This window comes from Camelus bactrianus, chromosome 14 (genome assembly GCF_048773025.1).
Source record: "Camelus bactrianus isolate YW-2024 breed Bactrian camel chromosome 14, ASM4877302v1, whole genome shotgun sequence".
Lineage (NCBI taxonomy): Eukaryota > Metazoa > Chordata > Mammalia > Artiodactyla > Camelidae > Camelus > Camelus bactrianus.
This window is the reverse complement of record NC_133552.1, coordinates 3,646,208-3,663,935: the sequence shown is the minus strand read 5'-3', so window position 1 is coordinate 3,663,935 and position 17,728 is coordinate 3,646,208. Positions and strand designations below refer to the sequence as shown.

General features: G+C 45.3%; 1 protein-coding gene across 4 annotated transcripts in view; it reads right to left on the bottom strand.

Annotated features, from left to right (window-relative positions):
* WASF3 (WASP family member 3) overlaps positions 1-17,728 on the bottom strand; it is a 77,484-nt gene that overhangs the window by 29,506 nt on the left and 30,250 nt on the right. For 2 of the 4 annotated variants that reach the window (XM_074377951.1, XM_074377955.1), the window contains exons 2-3: positions 13,815-13,909; positions 4,986-5,128 (exon numbers count right to left, since the gene is read on the bottom strand). In XM_074377951.1, the coding sequence (XP_074234052.1) occupies positions 4,986-5,118 (133 nt within the window). In that variant the 5' untranslated portion in view covers positions 5,119-5,128; positions 13,815-13,909. Of the gene's footprint in view, positions 1-4,985; positions 5,129-13,808; positions 13,910-15,041; positions 17,517-17,728 lie in introns of those variants that run through there. The other 2 variants (XM_074377954.1, XM_074377953.1) reach the window with 2 other exon arrangements.

Below are 17,728 nucleotides of genomic sequence, written 5' to 3'. Positions count from 1 at the left end.
TGTTTGGACAATGTGTGTGAAAGAACAGCGGGGACTGGAGCAGGCAATGCTCACGCCTATAAAAGGCCACAGTTCCAGAAAGAATGCTGCTAAGTCTGGGCTGCGGATAATCACAGTCATGTACCTGATAATGACAGTGATCGCAGTGAGCACAAGTTTAGAAAAAGGGATTAAAAACCTTTAAAATCTTCCCTCAAAGTTTTTAGATGACAATTCAGTCTAAGTCAAAACAATCAGAAACGCACTTACAAATCACTTCAGACGTATTACCTCGAGCCCACAAACTCACGTAAGGGAAGGACACAGACGATGAAACCAGAGAGGTCTGGCGGCCTGAGCGCACATTCAGACGCGCTGACTCTCCAACCTTGCTCTCGGGACCTACTCAGCATTTAAGTCCTGCTCTGTTGCAGGCCGTCCAGGGCCAGGAGAAACAAGCAGCATTTCTCGTCATGACTCCTGTGATGCCCGGAAGGAAGGGTACCTGACGCTCCAGGCCCAATGACGGGAGTCGAGGAAGTGTCTGAATCCCCAGTAACCCTGCCTTTGTGGGGAAGGAGTTCTTATTACATGCCTGCCTCTGACTCTACGGCTGACAGAACTCTCACCCTATGCTTTCACAAGTGCACGTGACTTCTCACCTCCTTTCGTGGCTTTCTATTTTTATCCACAAGAAATACAAATACTTATCTCAGTTTGAAGCAGTAAATTTCTAAAAATTCATGCTGTTTCTTCCAGTCAACTCTAATACATTTTCTCTTAAATTCCCCTTAACCCAGCGTTAGCCTGCACGGAAATGAACTTGTGATCTATTTTTCTCGTATTTATTGCATTTAAATCATCTTTTCCCCCTAAGATCCCATTTGGCTAAAAATATCCAAGAAATCTTTCCAGTGCATGTCTTCAAAATATTTAAATCTCTATTCTGAGTAGAACCGCACTCGGCATAATCGATGAACACAACTCCTCATTTCAGATCCAACTGCATAAAGCAAAGGGCTGCACTGCAAGCCCTCTGGGAAGAATTGCTCTGTCGATTTGGAATTTGGTTTCATACGAGACATAATATGTACCATAAGGAGACATAATATTAATAAAATATTAATCACTCATTAAAATCTGAGAGGAAAACAGACTTTCTCATTTATACAAGTGCTCAAAATATAGAGATTAATGGAAAATAAATTTTGTAATAATTTTTTTAAAAGAGACTCATTTTTAAAATTAATGGAGTCCCAGAAATGTATACCATTTGTAAAAATGATCTTAGCTTTTTGTGAGGTTTGACGACTTGCAAGACATAAGAAATTTAAAAAAAAAAAAGCCAAAAAGGACCAGATATGTAAGTACCAATTTTATACGTGAATTTATGACGGTGCCCCCACAACAAAGAAATATACATGTGTCCAACAGCGAGATAATGGTTAACAGTGGTTTATCAATATAATACAGTAATCTCTAGCTATTAAAAAAATGTGTCTTAGAAGAATTAACAAAGATATTTGTTATATATCAAGTGCATATAGGCTATCAAACCATATTAGGAGACACCATTTTTATAAAGATGTATATACTAAGCATTATCAGTGATTTCCTCTGATTAATAGAAATGTTGTAATTTTTTTCCCTTTTGCATTGTCCCATGCTAAATTCTCTATCTCATTAGTGCCATCAGATACAACCAAAAACCTTGGGGCAAAGGGTTCACCAAAGGTCTCACTCCTTTCCTTATGACATCTTGGGGGGCCTTCTTAAGAAAGAAAAAGGAAGACAGCTGTCACCACAAGAACAAAGAGAAAGAAGTGGACGCCAGCCTGTGAGGTACTGGAAAGGATGTGCGTCATCCTTGGCACAAATGCCCTATTTCCTTTTTAAAGCAAATTACGTTAAGATTACATTATAATATCAGTAGGAATTTGATTGCAAGATAGTGTAATTTTAATTGAGCAACTAGCTGATAGGAGCGAGAGCAGGCAGATAATTAATGAGGGGAAATGATGAAAAAGCACTCCTGATGTAATGTTAACTGCTGCACTAAACTGTCATTATTTGAACAAAAAAAATCCACACCCCATTGCTGGTAAAGCAAGTAACATGCTATTTTTTTAAATTAAAGTAGAACTGAATAGATTAAAAAAAATAAATTTCTTCTGTATAGCACAGGGAACTATATTCACTATCTTACAATAACCTTTAATTTAAAACAATGTGAAAATGAATATATGTATGTATATGCATGACTGGGACATTGTACTGTACACCAGAAATTGACACATTGTAACAGATGATACTTCAATTTTTTAAAAAAAGGTTAAAAAAAAAAAAGGAGAGTTGATGTACAATATTATTTTAGTTTCAGGTGTACAGTGCAGTGATTCAGTATTTTTACAGATTATACTCCATTAAAATTATTATAAGATAATGGCTACAATTCCCTGTGCTGCACAATATACTCTTGTTGCTTGTCTGTTTTATTCATAATAGCTTGTTCTCTTAAATCCCATACCCCTTTCTTGCCCCTCCTCTCTCCCTACTGGTAGCCACTAGCTTGTTTTCTGTATCTGTGAGTCTGCTTCTGGTTTGTATACACATTCATTCACCTTTTAGATTCCACACACAAGCGATATCATACAGCACTTGTCTTTCTTTGACTGACTTAATTCATTGAGTGTAATATTCTCTAGGTCCATCCACTTTGCCACCCTGACCTCTCCAGTCCTGAATGACATTTCAGCAGCACATCCCATAATAAACAAGCACATGCTCTGTGTCTTAGGTCAAACTTCCCGAAAGACATGACTGACCGGCCGGTCTTCTCACTCCAGCCCCTGGTGTCTGACCCGCAGGCCCCATCTCCGGTGCACACTCCCACAGCACCTCTGCAGCGACTCTCAGCATCTTCTTCTTAAAGCTCCCAGGTGATTGCAACAGAGACAGGGTGCGATCCGCTGAGCAGCCGGACGGAGCTGACCGTCCGTGAGGCGGGAACCCACCCGGGTCCACTCACGAGGCTGGAGCGGGTGTGCGTACAAAACGTGACCAGGCTCCAGTGCTGCCCTGCTTCCACTGCTGCTGTACCAATTTCCCACAAACGTAGTGGAGTAAAACAACACAGAATCACCTTCTCACAGCCCTGGAGATGAGAAGCCTGAAAGGGGCATCACTGGGCTAAAGCTGAGGGGCTGGCAGAGCTGCCCTCCTCAGGGAGGCTCCAGGGAAAGTCCATTTCCTTCCTTCTGCTGCTTCCAGAGGTCGCCCGCGTCCTTGGCCGGTGACCTCTTCTCCCATCTTCAAAGCCAGGAAAGGCTGCTCCATCTTTCTCACGTCAGATCACTCCGACACTCCTTCCTCCACAGGTAAAGGGCCCCCGTGACGACACTGGGCCCACATGGGTAACCTCCTCGGAGGGTAGCTGACTAGCAGCCTCAACACGCCCTTGCCCTGTCACACAGCACATCCCAGATCCATGGATCAGGACACAGACATCCTCTGAGGGGCTGTCACCATCCTGCCTACGTGTGGACTTCGTGGAATAAAACATACCATGTGGGTAGTTTCACTTACAAGGGTCTGTGGCCAGGCAGGCACCACGGACAAGACCGGCGTAACACTGGACTGAATATTACAGCACAAGGCAAGGTGTGATCATTAAAACTTGAACAAGTCATGCTGGTTTTCATCACTTGGACTCTATGCCAAGAGCCAGAAAAACAAGAGACTAAAGCATTCTTACAAAAGTATATGAATGCAAACAGAAGCATTTCTACCCTTCAGTAATTTACAAAGGATCCCCCATGTTTATATGAGTTTGTACATTTTATCAACAACCACTACCAACAATCAACTATAATTAGTTCACATTTCAAGAGAAATCTAAATTTAAAACCCATTTTAAGTATTTTCCAAGTTACTTTTGCCTTAGCCAATGGTTGTCGATACATCAAAATATATCAATAATGATGCAGTGCGATTCTTTTAAGGAAAAAAATACTCAATCATAGTGTTTCTTCTTCAAAATAAACAAAAGTACTAGAGTTTTTAAAAACCATTCTCCCGTGTTTGAGGCTAGCAAGATGTGAAATTCCATGCAGGATTTTCTAGTTATTAGCAGAGGTTCTGAAAATCTTCACTGTGAACACCTGTCACCCAAGAGGCAGTGTGAACCATCTAAACTGAAAGGAGTGGGGAGAAGTGAGAAAGTAAAATCCTGACGGAAACGAGGAAGCCGGGGAGGAACACAGCAATTCAGAATGCTTTGAAGGAAGAGCATTTTCGTGCACATCTGAGTCGTAAGAATCGGAATATTCCTGGGTATTTCATATTAATGTCCAACATCAGGAAAAACAGGAGGCCTTCTCTTCCTGATGGTTGTACTCGCGTTTGTGTAACCCGTGTGTGTAACACACACAGGGTACTGCACACGTGCGGCCATCAGCTCACCTGCTGACCTCAGGGTGGAAGTCAGTACCTGCATTTTAACCTTCAGTAGGATAAAATCAGCAAATCTTACTAGTCTGGGACTTTGTTCTTTGATTTATTTGGGATGTTGGTCAATCAACAAACATTTATTGAGCAGCCAAGGATAATACAGGTGTGACCTATTTTCAATGTGGTACGTTAAAAAAAATTAGTTTTGTCCAAGTTTAATAAATAACCCATGTTTGAAAAAAATTTCCTACCAGTTACTTTATCCTCTTTTTTTAACAAGCTTTTAAAAAAAAAAACACTACTTTAAATCTACACGTTTGGTCTTGTCTAGTAATTTGTGGACTGGTCCGTTCTAACTTCACAGAGTTGGTATCACCGGACTACTGAGGATGCAACAGTTAACTTCATGCTGGGAAATTCAAGAGGGAGGGAGAGGGGGAGCTCTCTCCCTCAAGCGGCAGTCTCTCCTTTGGACAACTGTGTAACAACAGAACTGGATTTGCTAAATGTGTTCAAATTAATAAATACGTCATTGGTAATCAGAAAGCAGGACTCACTCAGGCTGCTCAGCTGGCGGATGATGGCGGCCAGGGTGCTGTTGGTGACACACTCAAGTTCACTGGTGATGCCTTCGGGCAGGGCTCCACGGCACAGGTGCCGGGGCTCGATGTTCCTCTTCACCAGAGGCATGGCTCGCGGTCTGAAAGTTAACAAGACGTCTCTTCAAAGTTTGCATTCGCATTTTAACAAGCCCAGAGTTTTAACTCCCTGGAACATGGACTCTTTCCCGGGAATCTGCATTATCCTATCGTTTCTACGCGAGAGAATCGGCTAAATACGCAACAGAGGCTGAAGTACTTGAAGGAACTACAGATTCCAAAGGCAGATTACAGCACAATCCTGCTCTTACAGGAAAGCAGCACGTGCGAGACTCCCAGTCAAGCTGGGGTCTGAATGCACGCGTCTTACCGCGACGCGACCAGAGGGGGCGAAGCAGCAGCCGCGAGCTGTGGGCAGAGCTAAGGGACCAGAACATGGGAGAGGCCGCCCTGGACGCGGAGGAGGGTGCAGGACGGTGCCCACCCACCTGGACCACCGATCCTTGCCTGCCTGTCCACGAAGGCTCGGGCAGGGGGGGCCGGGCACCTAAAACGGGGAGATGGAGGCATGAGGGCTCTTAAGATCCATTTACGAACTTCTCCTCCCTTCCTGGGCTGCCCCTCCTCCCCTGGCCCAGCGTGTTTTACTCTCTGGAAAAGGTAAATTCGATGATCTGGACTGGAAACACTAGGTAGAGCGAGGGGGCTGGGGAATCACTGAAACCAGGAGCATCCAACCAACCTATGCTGAGTGGTGAGGCAGACCTGCCCCATGCAGCCCAGCTCCCTTCTCCACGGGGCTCCCAGGACACCACCCAAGAAGACTGGAACATGCCTCCCCGAGGAACGTTTGGAGAGAGAAGGTCTACAAACACTGGCATTGTGACAAGGCTTCTCCCTATTAAAACAGCCAGCCAGGCCACCAGCAGGGACACCTGCCAATCACCTCTCCGGACACGCAGCTTCCAATCAGCTTTCAATGCCACAGACTTCAGTAAGGAAAGGTAGTGGAGGTCGCCAGATACCCAGGGAAGCTTTCCACGTTATCCTGGGAAAGCAGTCCACCTCTCACCTCAAAAAGGACACCATAAAGCAAGCAAAATCTCAACTTCTTGTTTCAGGAGGTACACAGAATTGCAAACCTACTACTGATGCAACAAGCCTCCTGCTCACGATGGCAGGAAACCCGATGACTGGGATGCACTGTCATGCATGATCAGGAGTAAAAACAGAAAAGCTAGGACCTCGGTGACACCGGAGCAGGCAAACCAGCCCTGCAGTGCCAATCTGGAACTCCTGCAGTGTGAAGCCCGCAGTATCCTGTGTGTTCACGCCACGTCGGTGGGTTTCAGTCACTTGCGGTTAAACTTACTCCTGGCACAGTCACTGAATGCTGTACTCCCCTGAAGGGCCGGGACGTGTGAGGCCCAGAGGAATTCTTTCCTTTCCCTGCTCTCTTCAGTCCCGCTGTTCACCCACCCAGTAAATACCACCTGAGCACTGACCTGGCACTGGGGTCCCGAGGTGGCTGGAAACAGATGAGGTCCCTCCCCCCAGGGAAGTAAGACATTGGTCCAAGCACACGGGTCAGGGGACTCGGGTTATGAAACCCTGGGGAGGGGCGGGTGCGGACCTCTGAGCAGCCCGGGGCAGCCTCCCTGTGGCCGTGACACTGATCTGGCCAGAAGGTGGATGAGAGCGATGGCACAAGGGCTCTGGGAGAGGGAACGGGCCGGATGCAGGAGCGCCAAAGCAGGCGACAGCTGAAGAGGGCACGTGCTGCTCAACGTCTGTGTTTTTATTGACTATTTCCGCCTTACGTCCAGGAGGGCGGGGCAGAACACAGTGACCGTGTCTTCACACTTGAATAGTATTCCATCCCGACCAAGGTGTGCCGACTCCGGTTCACCACTTCCCCGCTGCCCCGCGCCTTCCCTCCCTCCCTGTGAGGCAGGGTAACAAGGTACCTCCCTCAGGGGAGGACTTACTGTGTTATCACACCTACAGGTCACTCAGCACAGGGCCAGCACACAGACACTCACAGAGCGGCCCGGGGGAGGGTTTACAGCTCAGGGGTAGAGCGCGTGCCTAGCATGCACAAGGTCCCCGGTTCAATCCCCAGTACCTCTGTCAAAATAAATAAATAAACCTAACCACCTCCCTCTAAAATGTGACCGATTAACTTTATTATATCTTATATGCTGTTATGTTAGTTATTACTCTGCTTATAACAATAAAGAAGGAACAGTTCACTGGTTGAAGATAAGGCTAAGCCACAGAAAACAGATAACAATATGCACATAAAAATTATGTCAAAGAAGGGGTACGCACCCAAGGAAGAAGTTAAAACATGGAAGTTCTAGATACACTAAAAAATAGGATTTACTGTGAGTTGTCATTTCTTTTCAGGAAAATCTGTTGGAACAAGAGGTTGGTAACTAACCACAATAAATTAGAAACCCTCATAAAGAAAACAAGGAAAGTCATTAACAAACTTAATAAAAGCATAAAGTGTAGGAAAGAAAAACACTGAAAACTGATCATCAGAGACATGCACACGCTAAGCGCCACGGACGTGCACTGCACTTGTCTGGCTTTCTAATCACGTGGACTTGTACGTACGAGTTCTGTCCTCAGAATAAAAGTGATGCAGAAGAGGGGCCCTGCTCCCGCCCCGCCCCCCAGAGCCAGTCCTCTGAGTGCTGCCCCCATTCCTCCCACGGAGCCCCTTTCACTGTGAAGACCCAGCGCCGTGTCTGCCTCCCCCACTTGGTGGCATCCTGCTCGCCTGCCAACACCACCCAGGAGACGCCACACAGATGTCACCTTCCCACGGGCGGGGGAGAGCCTGTGCTGTCACCCTCCAGAGCTACACGGCCTCACCTCTTCCAGGGAAGCTTCAGATGAAGTCGTGATGAGGTGGGGGCGGGGGTGGCGGGACTGTAAGATTCCGTGACGGTGCTTCCCCGGGATAAACGTTCCAGTGTGGCTGTCAGAGCACAGTCTGTAAGTTCCCGCACGACGATGGGCAGAAGGGCCCAGAGAAACAACACCGGCCGAGGAACCGGACGACCTGGGTTCCAGGCCCAGTCCTGCCACTAACACCCCATGACCCTGGGCACATTCCTAACCAAGGTGGGCTTCGGCTTCCTCTTCTGAAAAACAGATTCGCTCTCACAGGGCCCTCCAGCCCTGAGCTGCTGTCTCCCCCCCTTTGCGAGAGACCCAGCCGGCTTTCAGGCACCTCAGAACTGGATTTGGGTCCTGGTGCCCAGATGACTAGACACTCGGGACACCTGGGACCACAGGATCTATTGTATACTCGAGTCTCCACCTGTTTTATAATTCTTCGTTGTGTATAAACATTTATTTTGATGCAAGTTTATAATCCAGGAACCTGAGAGACACTTTTACCAGGAACGATTTTCCTCCTCTGTTTTGACCAGCAGGCAAAACCAGCCATTTAAATAAAATTAACTTGTTTTAGATAAACAGAACGCGGGAGATCTAGACTGTAAAATAACCCCCACATCACTCCTAAAGCTTCATTCTGGAGTAAAATGGGAAAGATTGTTAACAAAATGGATGAAAGTGCAAATCACTTATCTAATAAGGGTCTTATATGCAAAACATATAAACTCTCAAAATTCAATAATAAAACCACCCAATTAAAACTATGAGCAAAAGATTTGAACAGCCGCTTCTGTTCTGCAGGGGCCGGGCACTGGGACAGCCCGCCCTGGAGCAGCGAGCAGCCTCCCAAGTTCTCCAGGAGCTGAATCCCACTAAACTCAAGTCCTCACGACCCCCCCAGGGCTGTCGACGAGGTGGTGCAGCCAGGAGCCTACAGACACCATAAAATGGGCCACAGACACCAGACGGGATTGCTGTTAGGGAATCAGTGCTCACCTGACACCATGCCTGCCTCCCTTTTCCCTTTAGTTGGACAGGAAGAGGAAGAGGCCATTTATCAGCACCGCAATCAGGCTGTGATCACACTGCGATGAAAGCGAAAAGCTCATAAGCCGACTACCACAATATTACTATTGTTATTTATGATCCACACTGAGTATCTGTTAAATTAACGCCTATTTACTTATTCATTTTGAATGGCAGCACTGGAGATTTTTAATGGCCAGGACCTCGTGCATGCTAAGCACGTGCTCTACCATGGCCCTCCCCAATGCCCTTTTAAACAAAACTGAAATTGTTAGCTTCTTATTCAAAGTCCAATAAACATCCAACCTATGGACACTTTACAAACACAACATTAAACTGAGTGCACACTGCGTTGTTTTATAACATAAAACACAGGAATAAACCCTCAGAAGCTAAAACCGTCAAGAGTGTTTTCCAACCTGCCAGGGAGATAGGACTTTCCAAAAAGCACCCATCTCAAAGAATTTCCAGGCACTCAGGCTCTGCCTGTTATGACCAATGACCTCAAGGTTTAATTCTCTAAAGGCGCTGGCTTTTGTCTCTAATTACTTAACCACACATGGAAAGTCTTCTCAAAGATTGCTCAGCATCTCCATTTTTTATTCAGAAAGACGTTATCACTTATTTTTCTCTACCTTAGTCTTTGGCATCAAATTATTTGAGCATGACATTGACCACACAAATTAACAAAGGAAATCCAAAATGCATTAAAAATAAATTTAAGTTCCTAGAGGAAACAACAAATGAAAAAATACAAAATTAGATCATCTGCCAAGTATGCAAAGAAAACACTACTGGCACACCCTGAAATACCAACCTGAGCCGTCGGAAACGACCACTTTCGCGGCTCAAAAACAGCCCAATACGGGCAATTCACGTGAACTGACAGCATAAAGTAAGGTCAAAATAGCAGTAACGCTGTGGGCCCCACCGACTGCTCCCTAGCCTACACGTGACTGACCTTGAGTCTCTGTGTTTTCAGAAACAAAGGGCACCCCGAGGTCAGTATTTTTGGCAACTGGAAGCTGTGCTCATGAAAGAAAGTTAGTATAAATGGAGCAGTTATTTAGTTAACTATTCCCAACTGTCTGCACTGCGAAAGCAGGAAGAGGAACACTGGATAGTGAAACAGCCGAAATTTGCAACCTATGCACTTGGTCTCCCAACACCAAGTCTGGCACCCTCCCTGCTCCGTTCTCCTGAACAGAGTCCACCAAGTGAACTGCGATCACCACCGAGAAGGACCAGGCGGGGTTTCTAGGTAACTTTACAGAAACTCGACCAAAGCCACAAAATCATAGAGCTAACAGCGGTGAGCTGGTTAAAGGTGATAAATGGGAGCGTTTTATACGTACAAGCATTTCGTGTGCACTATGTCATTTACACCCCGCTACAGCTTCATAGGCTGGCACTGCCTCACTTAGCAGATTAAGAAATCAGGGCTCAAAAAGTAACTCATCCAAAGTGTCCTGACCAGTAAGTATAAGGACTTAAGTTCAAACCAGATCTGTCGGATGCTGAAGTCTTCACCGTGTCACCGCGACCAAGACCCTTTAAGAGAGTGACCAGCTGAGTGCCCACGGGCTCCCAGATGCTCTCATGTTTTCAGCAGCTCGTCCAGATTATTATCCGCCTTTTACTGAGGCGGGGAATGAAGGCTCAAGGATTTAAGTGGACTTTGCTCAAAAGCTTAAATTAAGCCTCAAATTAAGTATGTTTTTAGCATCTGAACCCAAGATTTTCTGTAACTTCTAAACTTACATTCCGTCTACTAGACCACTTTGCCACCCTAAACCCGGCACCAACGGACAGGGCCAGCAATACGCAATGAAACGCACACACTAATTTAATACTTATATATTTGTTTAAATTTGTAACTAGTCTACTTAGGCTGAAAAACTGCTTCATTGCAAGAGTCTTAGAAACGATTCCAGGGAAACCACCCAGAGATGCTGTCCTGTTACACAAGGGTCCCAGGCAACTGGGACCAGGACTCCAGGTTTCCTCCACTCCATGCTGCCAGCCACCGTAAAAATAAGCAAGTACTTGGAAATTACATAGCAGAAGTCAGTAGGCAAAACATGTGTCCTATAGTATTACGCAAAACATGTCAATACATTCTAAGACATGGCAGCAAGCATACAAAACAATTGTTAACGCCTCCAAAGTTAAATGAGAGTTACCAACAGATTTAATGAATAATTTTGTTCATCCTCACAGAATTTAAGAGGACATCTTCACATTGTTTCAGATAGCCTTTTTCTTTAAATTAAAAAATAAAAGCTATTCAGTGAGGTTTAAATCAACGCTTAACTTTTAAGTACTACACACGGCTTCCCCATCATCCTAACAGAAAGACGACAGTGCTCAAGTAAGACTCTCCCAACAGAGTTCGCCGACTTGCAACTTTAAAGAAAACAGCAACTTGAAACCAAAAGTGATATAAATGTTGCCTTGCTTTTATGATTTTCAGGTCATAACCACAGAAACCCAAACATACCAGATATTATGTACTGCCCTCAGCATCTCCCCCCACCTCCTCTGTCCTCTCCCCTGAATCACAGAGGCCAGCGGGCTAAAATCTACATTTCTCAGGCCCTGTGCTATACATATATATATATATATATATATATATATGGAGTTCTGAGTCTGCTTTCGCTCTTTCCCTATCCATATGCCTTTTATTTCTTTTTCTTGCTCTATTGCATGGCCTAGACAGTTGTCAACAGGCATGTGGAGTGACCGCCCTTGCCCTGATCCTACGGTTAGGCAAAAGCGTTCAGCCTTTCACCAGGAACTGCCATTTTAGCTGCAGGTGTTTTATAGATGCCTTTTATCAAGCTGAGGAAGCTCCCTCCTGCGCCAGCTTTGCTGAGAGTTTCCCTCTGTTCTTCTCTTTCTGAGTTTTTATCATGACCGGATGATGCACACTGGTAAATGCTGCTACTACATCTATTGAGATGATCACAGGGGTTTTAAAAATTCTGCTGTTTAATTTGTTGATACTGTGAATTATATTTATTAACTTTCAAATGATGGACCAATCCTGGAACAAGTGGCCCTTTGGCCTGACATATTATCTTCTTTATGGAAACTGTATTCAATTTGCAAATATTTTGTTGAGAAGTATCTTTGTCTATTTTTTGTGTCAGAGTAATACTGACCTCATAAAATAGTGTTCCCTTCCTTCTGTTTTCTGAAGAGCTTGTGTGTAATTGGTATTATTTCTTTCTTAATAGGTTGGTAGAATTCGACAATGAGACCATGTGGACTTGAGCTTTCGTTCTGGGACAGTTTTAAATACAAATTCAATTTCTTTAATGAACAGCTATACAAGTTACCCATTCCATCTCAAGTGAGGTTTGGTGGAATTTGTCCATTTATCTAAGTTACCAAGTGTATTAAGTGGCTCATAATATTCCCTTGTCTTCCTTCTAATATCTGTAGGATCTAGGTTGACGGTCTCTCTTTTCTGATATTAGAAATTTGCCTTCTTGCTCTCTTTTTTCCCCCCGATTAGTATGACTACAGATTTATCAATTTTATTGATCTCATCAAAGTATCAGTTTTTGGTTTCACTGATTTTTTTTCCTCTTTTTTGTTTTTTATTTTATTGATTTCTGGCCTTATCTTTCTTTTCTTCCTCTGCTTGTTCTGGGTTTAATTTGCTCTTTGCCTTCTAATTTCTTAAAGTGAAAGTTTACATTATTGTTTCACAACTTTTCCAATATGAGCCTTAACACTGTAATTTCCCCTTCAAGTACAGCTTTAGCAACATTCCATAAATTCTGATATGTTGTATTTTCATTCAATTAAAAATGTTTTCTGATTTCCCCCGTGACTTCCCCTTGGACCCATGGGATCTTTAGAGGGTGCTACTTAATTTCAAAGTATTTGGAGATCTCCCAGATGTCTGATACTGACTTCTAGCTTAATTCTACTGTGGTCAAAGAATATAGACGTATTCCTGAAAAATTGCTTGTAATGTGAGACAACGGGAATCAGATTCCACTTTTCGACAGTAAGTTACTGTAAGGATACGCCCAAGGCCAAGGTGAGGCAGGTTTAGGGACCGAGCCTTCCAGCATCCCCTCCCTCAAGATATGAAGAAGCAGTGTGTTCTCTCTCAACACATTCACAAAACCAAAAGATCTGTTCTTCTCTCTCTACCCTCCCCTCCCCTCAAAAGAAAGAAAGGACAATTCTACATGCGCCAAGTGATTTTCACAACTCTGCAAAACAGGCAAGACGGACGACAGCCTTCTATACAGAAGGAAAGTGAAGTTCAGAGGAGGAGCTTGCCTGACTGGTCTGCCATTCGTGTTACTCTGGAGACATTCCTCGAAGATAGAGCCATACAGACCATTTAAACCACAAATAACTCAGACCTCACCTGAGCACTGCTGGGATCACCACTCCCGTTCAGAGTGACTTACAGTGGCACCCGAGTGGGTGGAACTTCATCATCTTGACATCTCATACCCACGTGTTATTAACAAGATTCAGAAAATAAAGCCCAGGAAATGGAAAGCAAATGGGCAAAATATATTGCGAAGAAAATGAGACTCCAGTTTAATGAGTCAAAAAACCACACAGCTCTATTGGCTCTTCACATAAAAATGGACAGGAAATGAATGTAACAAATCATAGTTTTTCAAATTCTCACTGTTGACTAGGACCTAAAGCTCTCAAATATTATCTGCAGTTGATATTTATATACTAAAATATATTGATATTTATATATTGATACTTAATAAAATATTTTATCCTATTCTATTTCAAATTAAAATTCTAAACCGTGATGTTACTGAAACTGAATGGCGTTAAGGGTAAAAGGCACACTCTTACCGCGTGGCTGCTGACTTATGGGCTGCAGAAACGTCTCTCAGGTGGCATCACCACTTTGGCTCAGGTATCGGTGGTAACGGCAATCAAAATTAAAACTAAAAAGAAAGACAGAAAAAAACAAAATTAAATACCGGCAAGCAAAAAGCATTCAGGTCTCCAAGAAGTCTTAAATTCATACTTCACATTTCCGTAATTTCATCGAGGGAGCTCCAGTCCCAGAACTAGTTCTTTTTTAATTAGTTTAAGCAGGGAGCTAATGAGAATTCCAGTACAGTCCCACTCGCCACCTCCTATCCTGGAAGAAGCTCTGAAATTAACTTCAAGGAATCTAGTAAATAACAGCCAAAGGGAAAAACAAAATGCCAAGTACATCACAGGTCTGGTCGACTGATCTGCTCCACTCAGTGAACTTACTCACCAGCAACACATACACTGAAGGTCTGTGACCATCCACAATGACCTGAGTTTGGATCATTCACACAAGAGCTCTATTTCAAGTCAATAAAAATCTTGGTGACCACTTCATAAATATTTTAATAGTACATATGGGGGTAAAATAGTAACGAAGACTGAACACCTGCTGAACTGACCCGAGAAAGTGTTTCCAGGATAGCTGATAGAACAGCAAGCCCACAGAGCAATATGAAGATAAATACTGTTTACCACCGTGCTGAAGCTAAGAGGTACCAAAAATATAGTAGAGTTTTCCTACCCAGAGTCATGGCTCACCTGGGAGGCTGCATTTAAGAAACACGTAGTGAACAAACATCCATTCACTCAGTAAAACTTTCCCAAGCATCCTGCGTAAGTCAGCCCCTCTTTAAACACCGCAGACACAAAATTGTCTAAGAAAATGCCTGCTGGTGAAAGAACTCAGTCTCGTGAGAGTGACGGATGCATGTGGATAATCATAATCTGATAGGTGAGGCATGAAAGAGTAAGGGAGCCGGGAAGTAGGCTGGGGAACATCACAGAGCTTCTGGGGAGGGAAGTCAAGGGAGGGAGAGGAGGGGGGAGGCCAGAGGAAGGCACGAAGCCCCAGGAAAGAGAGGGTGCGGTCTCCGTGCGGAAGGAAAGCAACCTGAAGTCTCAAAGAGGCGGTCTGGCCGTGCGTGAATCGTACGCGGGCCAGTGGATGATGAGAACACCGTGGCTAAGGCTGTCACCGTCCTTTCCAAAGTGTGAAAAAAAAAACCAGATCATTCAATGACACGCTAACTTACACACCTCCTCCTGGTTTCTAGCTTCCTCAAAATTGAAAGCAGCACGTGATTTTCATCCTCTTCCTCAGAAGCATCTGTACAGCTCTTGATTGTGCAAGAAAAAAAGGGACTTTTTAAGTAACTTGCATACGTGATCACCCTGTTTCCAGACGCAGGCAAGTACCCCTGGATTTCAGATCATCCAGGCCCAGCTCCGCCTGAACCACATCACCTTATCTGCATGGTTTTGAATGTAACCAGTCAGACACGGTGACATCCAGCTGACTGAGCACACAGGGCAAGGCAGGTGTCCGAGCGTGTTTCCCGGACGACCGTTCGTGCTCACAATCATGGTTAACTCTTCCCGTGGGAAACACAGTTGTGAATTTTCCCATCTGTGTGAAAGGCCATGGGGCTAGGACTGTGTTACCAGTTATCACTTGAGGACAGAAAAATGCCTTTTCAGTAAACAAAGGACGTTGCTGGCCATTCCAGCAAACAACCTATGTTGCCAGCCACGAAGCCACTGGCCACTGCGGCCGCCCGGATGGTGCGCCCAGAGGGGATTTCAGGATGGACAAAAACAGGATACCGGCCCTAGGCAGTTAAGGTGAAGATCTAAGGAATAATCTCAATGAGCCAGACCCCTGCGTCTTCCTATACCTAGAAAAGCACTAAAATCGTTAACTTGAGAATGCCCCTTTTTTTTGGCAGAGGAGGGGAATTTATTTTTAGAGGAGGTACTGGGGATTGAACCCAGAACCTCGTGCTTGCTAATAAGCATGCACTCTACCACTGACCTACACCCTCCTTAAAATCATTAACTTGAGATGTCTGCTTTTTGTGATCAGTAGTAATCTTCTGATGTCTGGCTCTATGATTTTGTTATTTTTTTCAGCAAAAGCTCCTATATATCCTGGCCCCTCCCTCGCCTCTGTGGAGCAGTTCCTCAGAGCTCTCTGAGAGGCTGTCTCCCGAGCTGCAGTCTTCAGTAAGGTCCCCGAACAAAATGTGACATAACTTTTAGGTTGTGTGATTTTCTTCAGTCAACACGGTAGTACCTCCATTAAAAAATGAGGAAACTGAGGCTCAGACGGCCACCTGCTCAGGACGACACGGCCTGGAAGAGGCAGGTCAGGGCAGGGCTGCCTGGCTAAGTCACCGTTCTCACTGTCCGCATCACACAGCCTCCTCTGCACGTGCACACACGCATCTTTCTTTCCTATTGAGGGACATCAGGAGCCACAACGGTCTTGAAGAATTAACTAGGCTTTGAGACTGTGCCACCTGATGTGACAGGGAAAGGGTCCCTATAACACCTTTGAAGTTCCAAGTGAAGGTTATTAAGTGTGGAGTTCAGCACCTCTAGTAAGAGATGTCATATTTGCACAGAGAAACACATTCACATGCGACACCGTAATTCAAATTGTCTATGTCCCTCGGTTAAGCCCTGAATGGTGCTGAGCACACTCCTCTGTGGCTATCTTAGGAGCACAGCTGTCCTGTGACTTTCCACCGACAGGCTCGCATCCGTGATGCTCCCTGGGCCACAAACGCCTCCTCTCTTCCAGCTTCCATGCATCCAGAGTGGCTCCGGTCCTCACAGTGCAACCCGGTGCAGCCTCCTTCACCCCCTGCTTCCTCCCTCTGCTCAGTAAATGCTCATTTCCTGGGGTGATGTGTCAGGCTTTGTGTGTGCCCCTACTCTGACAGTCAAAGCCCAGCCCTGCACTCCAACCACCTCTCGGTCCCCAGAAGAAAAGTCATATCAACAAGGAATTAGCTTCAGTGTGATGACGGTGTGCACGTGGTACTGCGAGAGGACACGGGAGGGGGCGGCTGCCACGGGGATGGGGGGCGGGCAGGGAAGGCTTCACGGTCCTGGTAACGCTGCAGGCTTAATTCAGATGACAGAGACCTAAAATAAGACAGGGGAGAATGTCTTCATGGGGACGAACCTGGGAGAGGTAGGCGCCGGGTGATGGGCTGTGTGGGTGCTGAGATGTCTCAGGATGGATCCCAAGGACACAGGCAGCCCCACCTGGCTCACCTTCCTGCACTGATGGACTGGCCCACAGGGGGACACCAGCCCACGAGGCCGCTCCAGCCACAGAGGGCACTGGACGGACCCCGACATGTGGTGGGTGTGACTGAGGATCTGAGCTTCCCATGTTCTTTCTCTTTAATTAGTGCTAATTCGAACAGCGGGGTGTGGCTAGTGGCCCCAGACTGAACAGTGCAGCTCTCAATGCCACGGGCTCGAGACGCTGGGCTGAGGGTTGTCACCACACCTGGAAAAGGGACACCAGGAGGAAGGTGTGTGAACACGCAAAAATCTGCTGAACAGATAGACAAACAAGTCAACGGACGGAGGAGCAAACTGGGTGACCTTTAAGGGCTCCTCCCTTTAAAAGCCCCTCAAGAGGTGTCCATCCTTGCTGTTGGGGTTTTGAATCTGCCCTCAAGGCATCAAAATGCACTCATGCAGTCTCCAGACCTCAGCCTAACCCTTAAAATACTACTACTGACTTGAAATTCTTTATGCTACGCAGTGCAAAAAAAAAAAAAAAAAAATTGGGGGGTGGGGATAAAGGGGAAAAAGGAAAAAAACTGTATTTTGAAACCACAGCAAGTCATAATTTGGGAGATATTCACAGCCCAAGATAATCAAGCCAGGATAGATAGCTGTCTAGTAAAAATATGTCTTCTTCT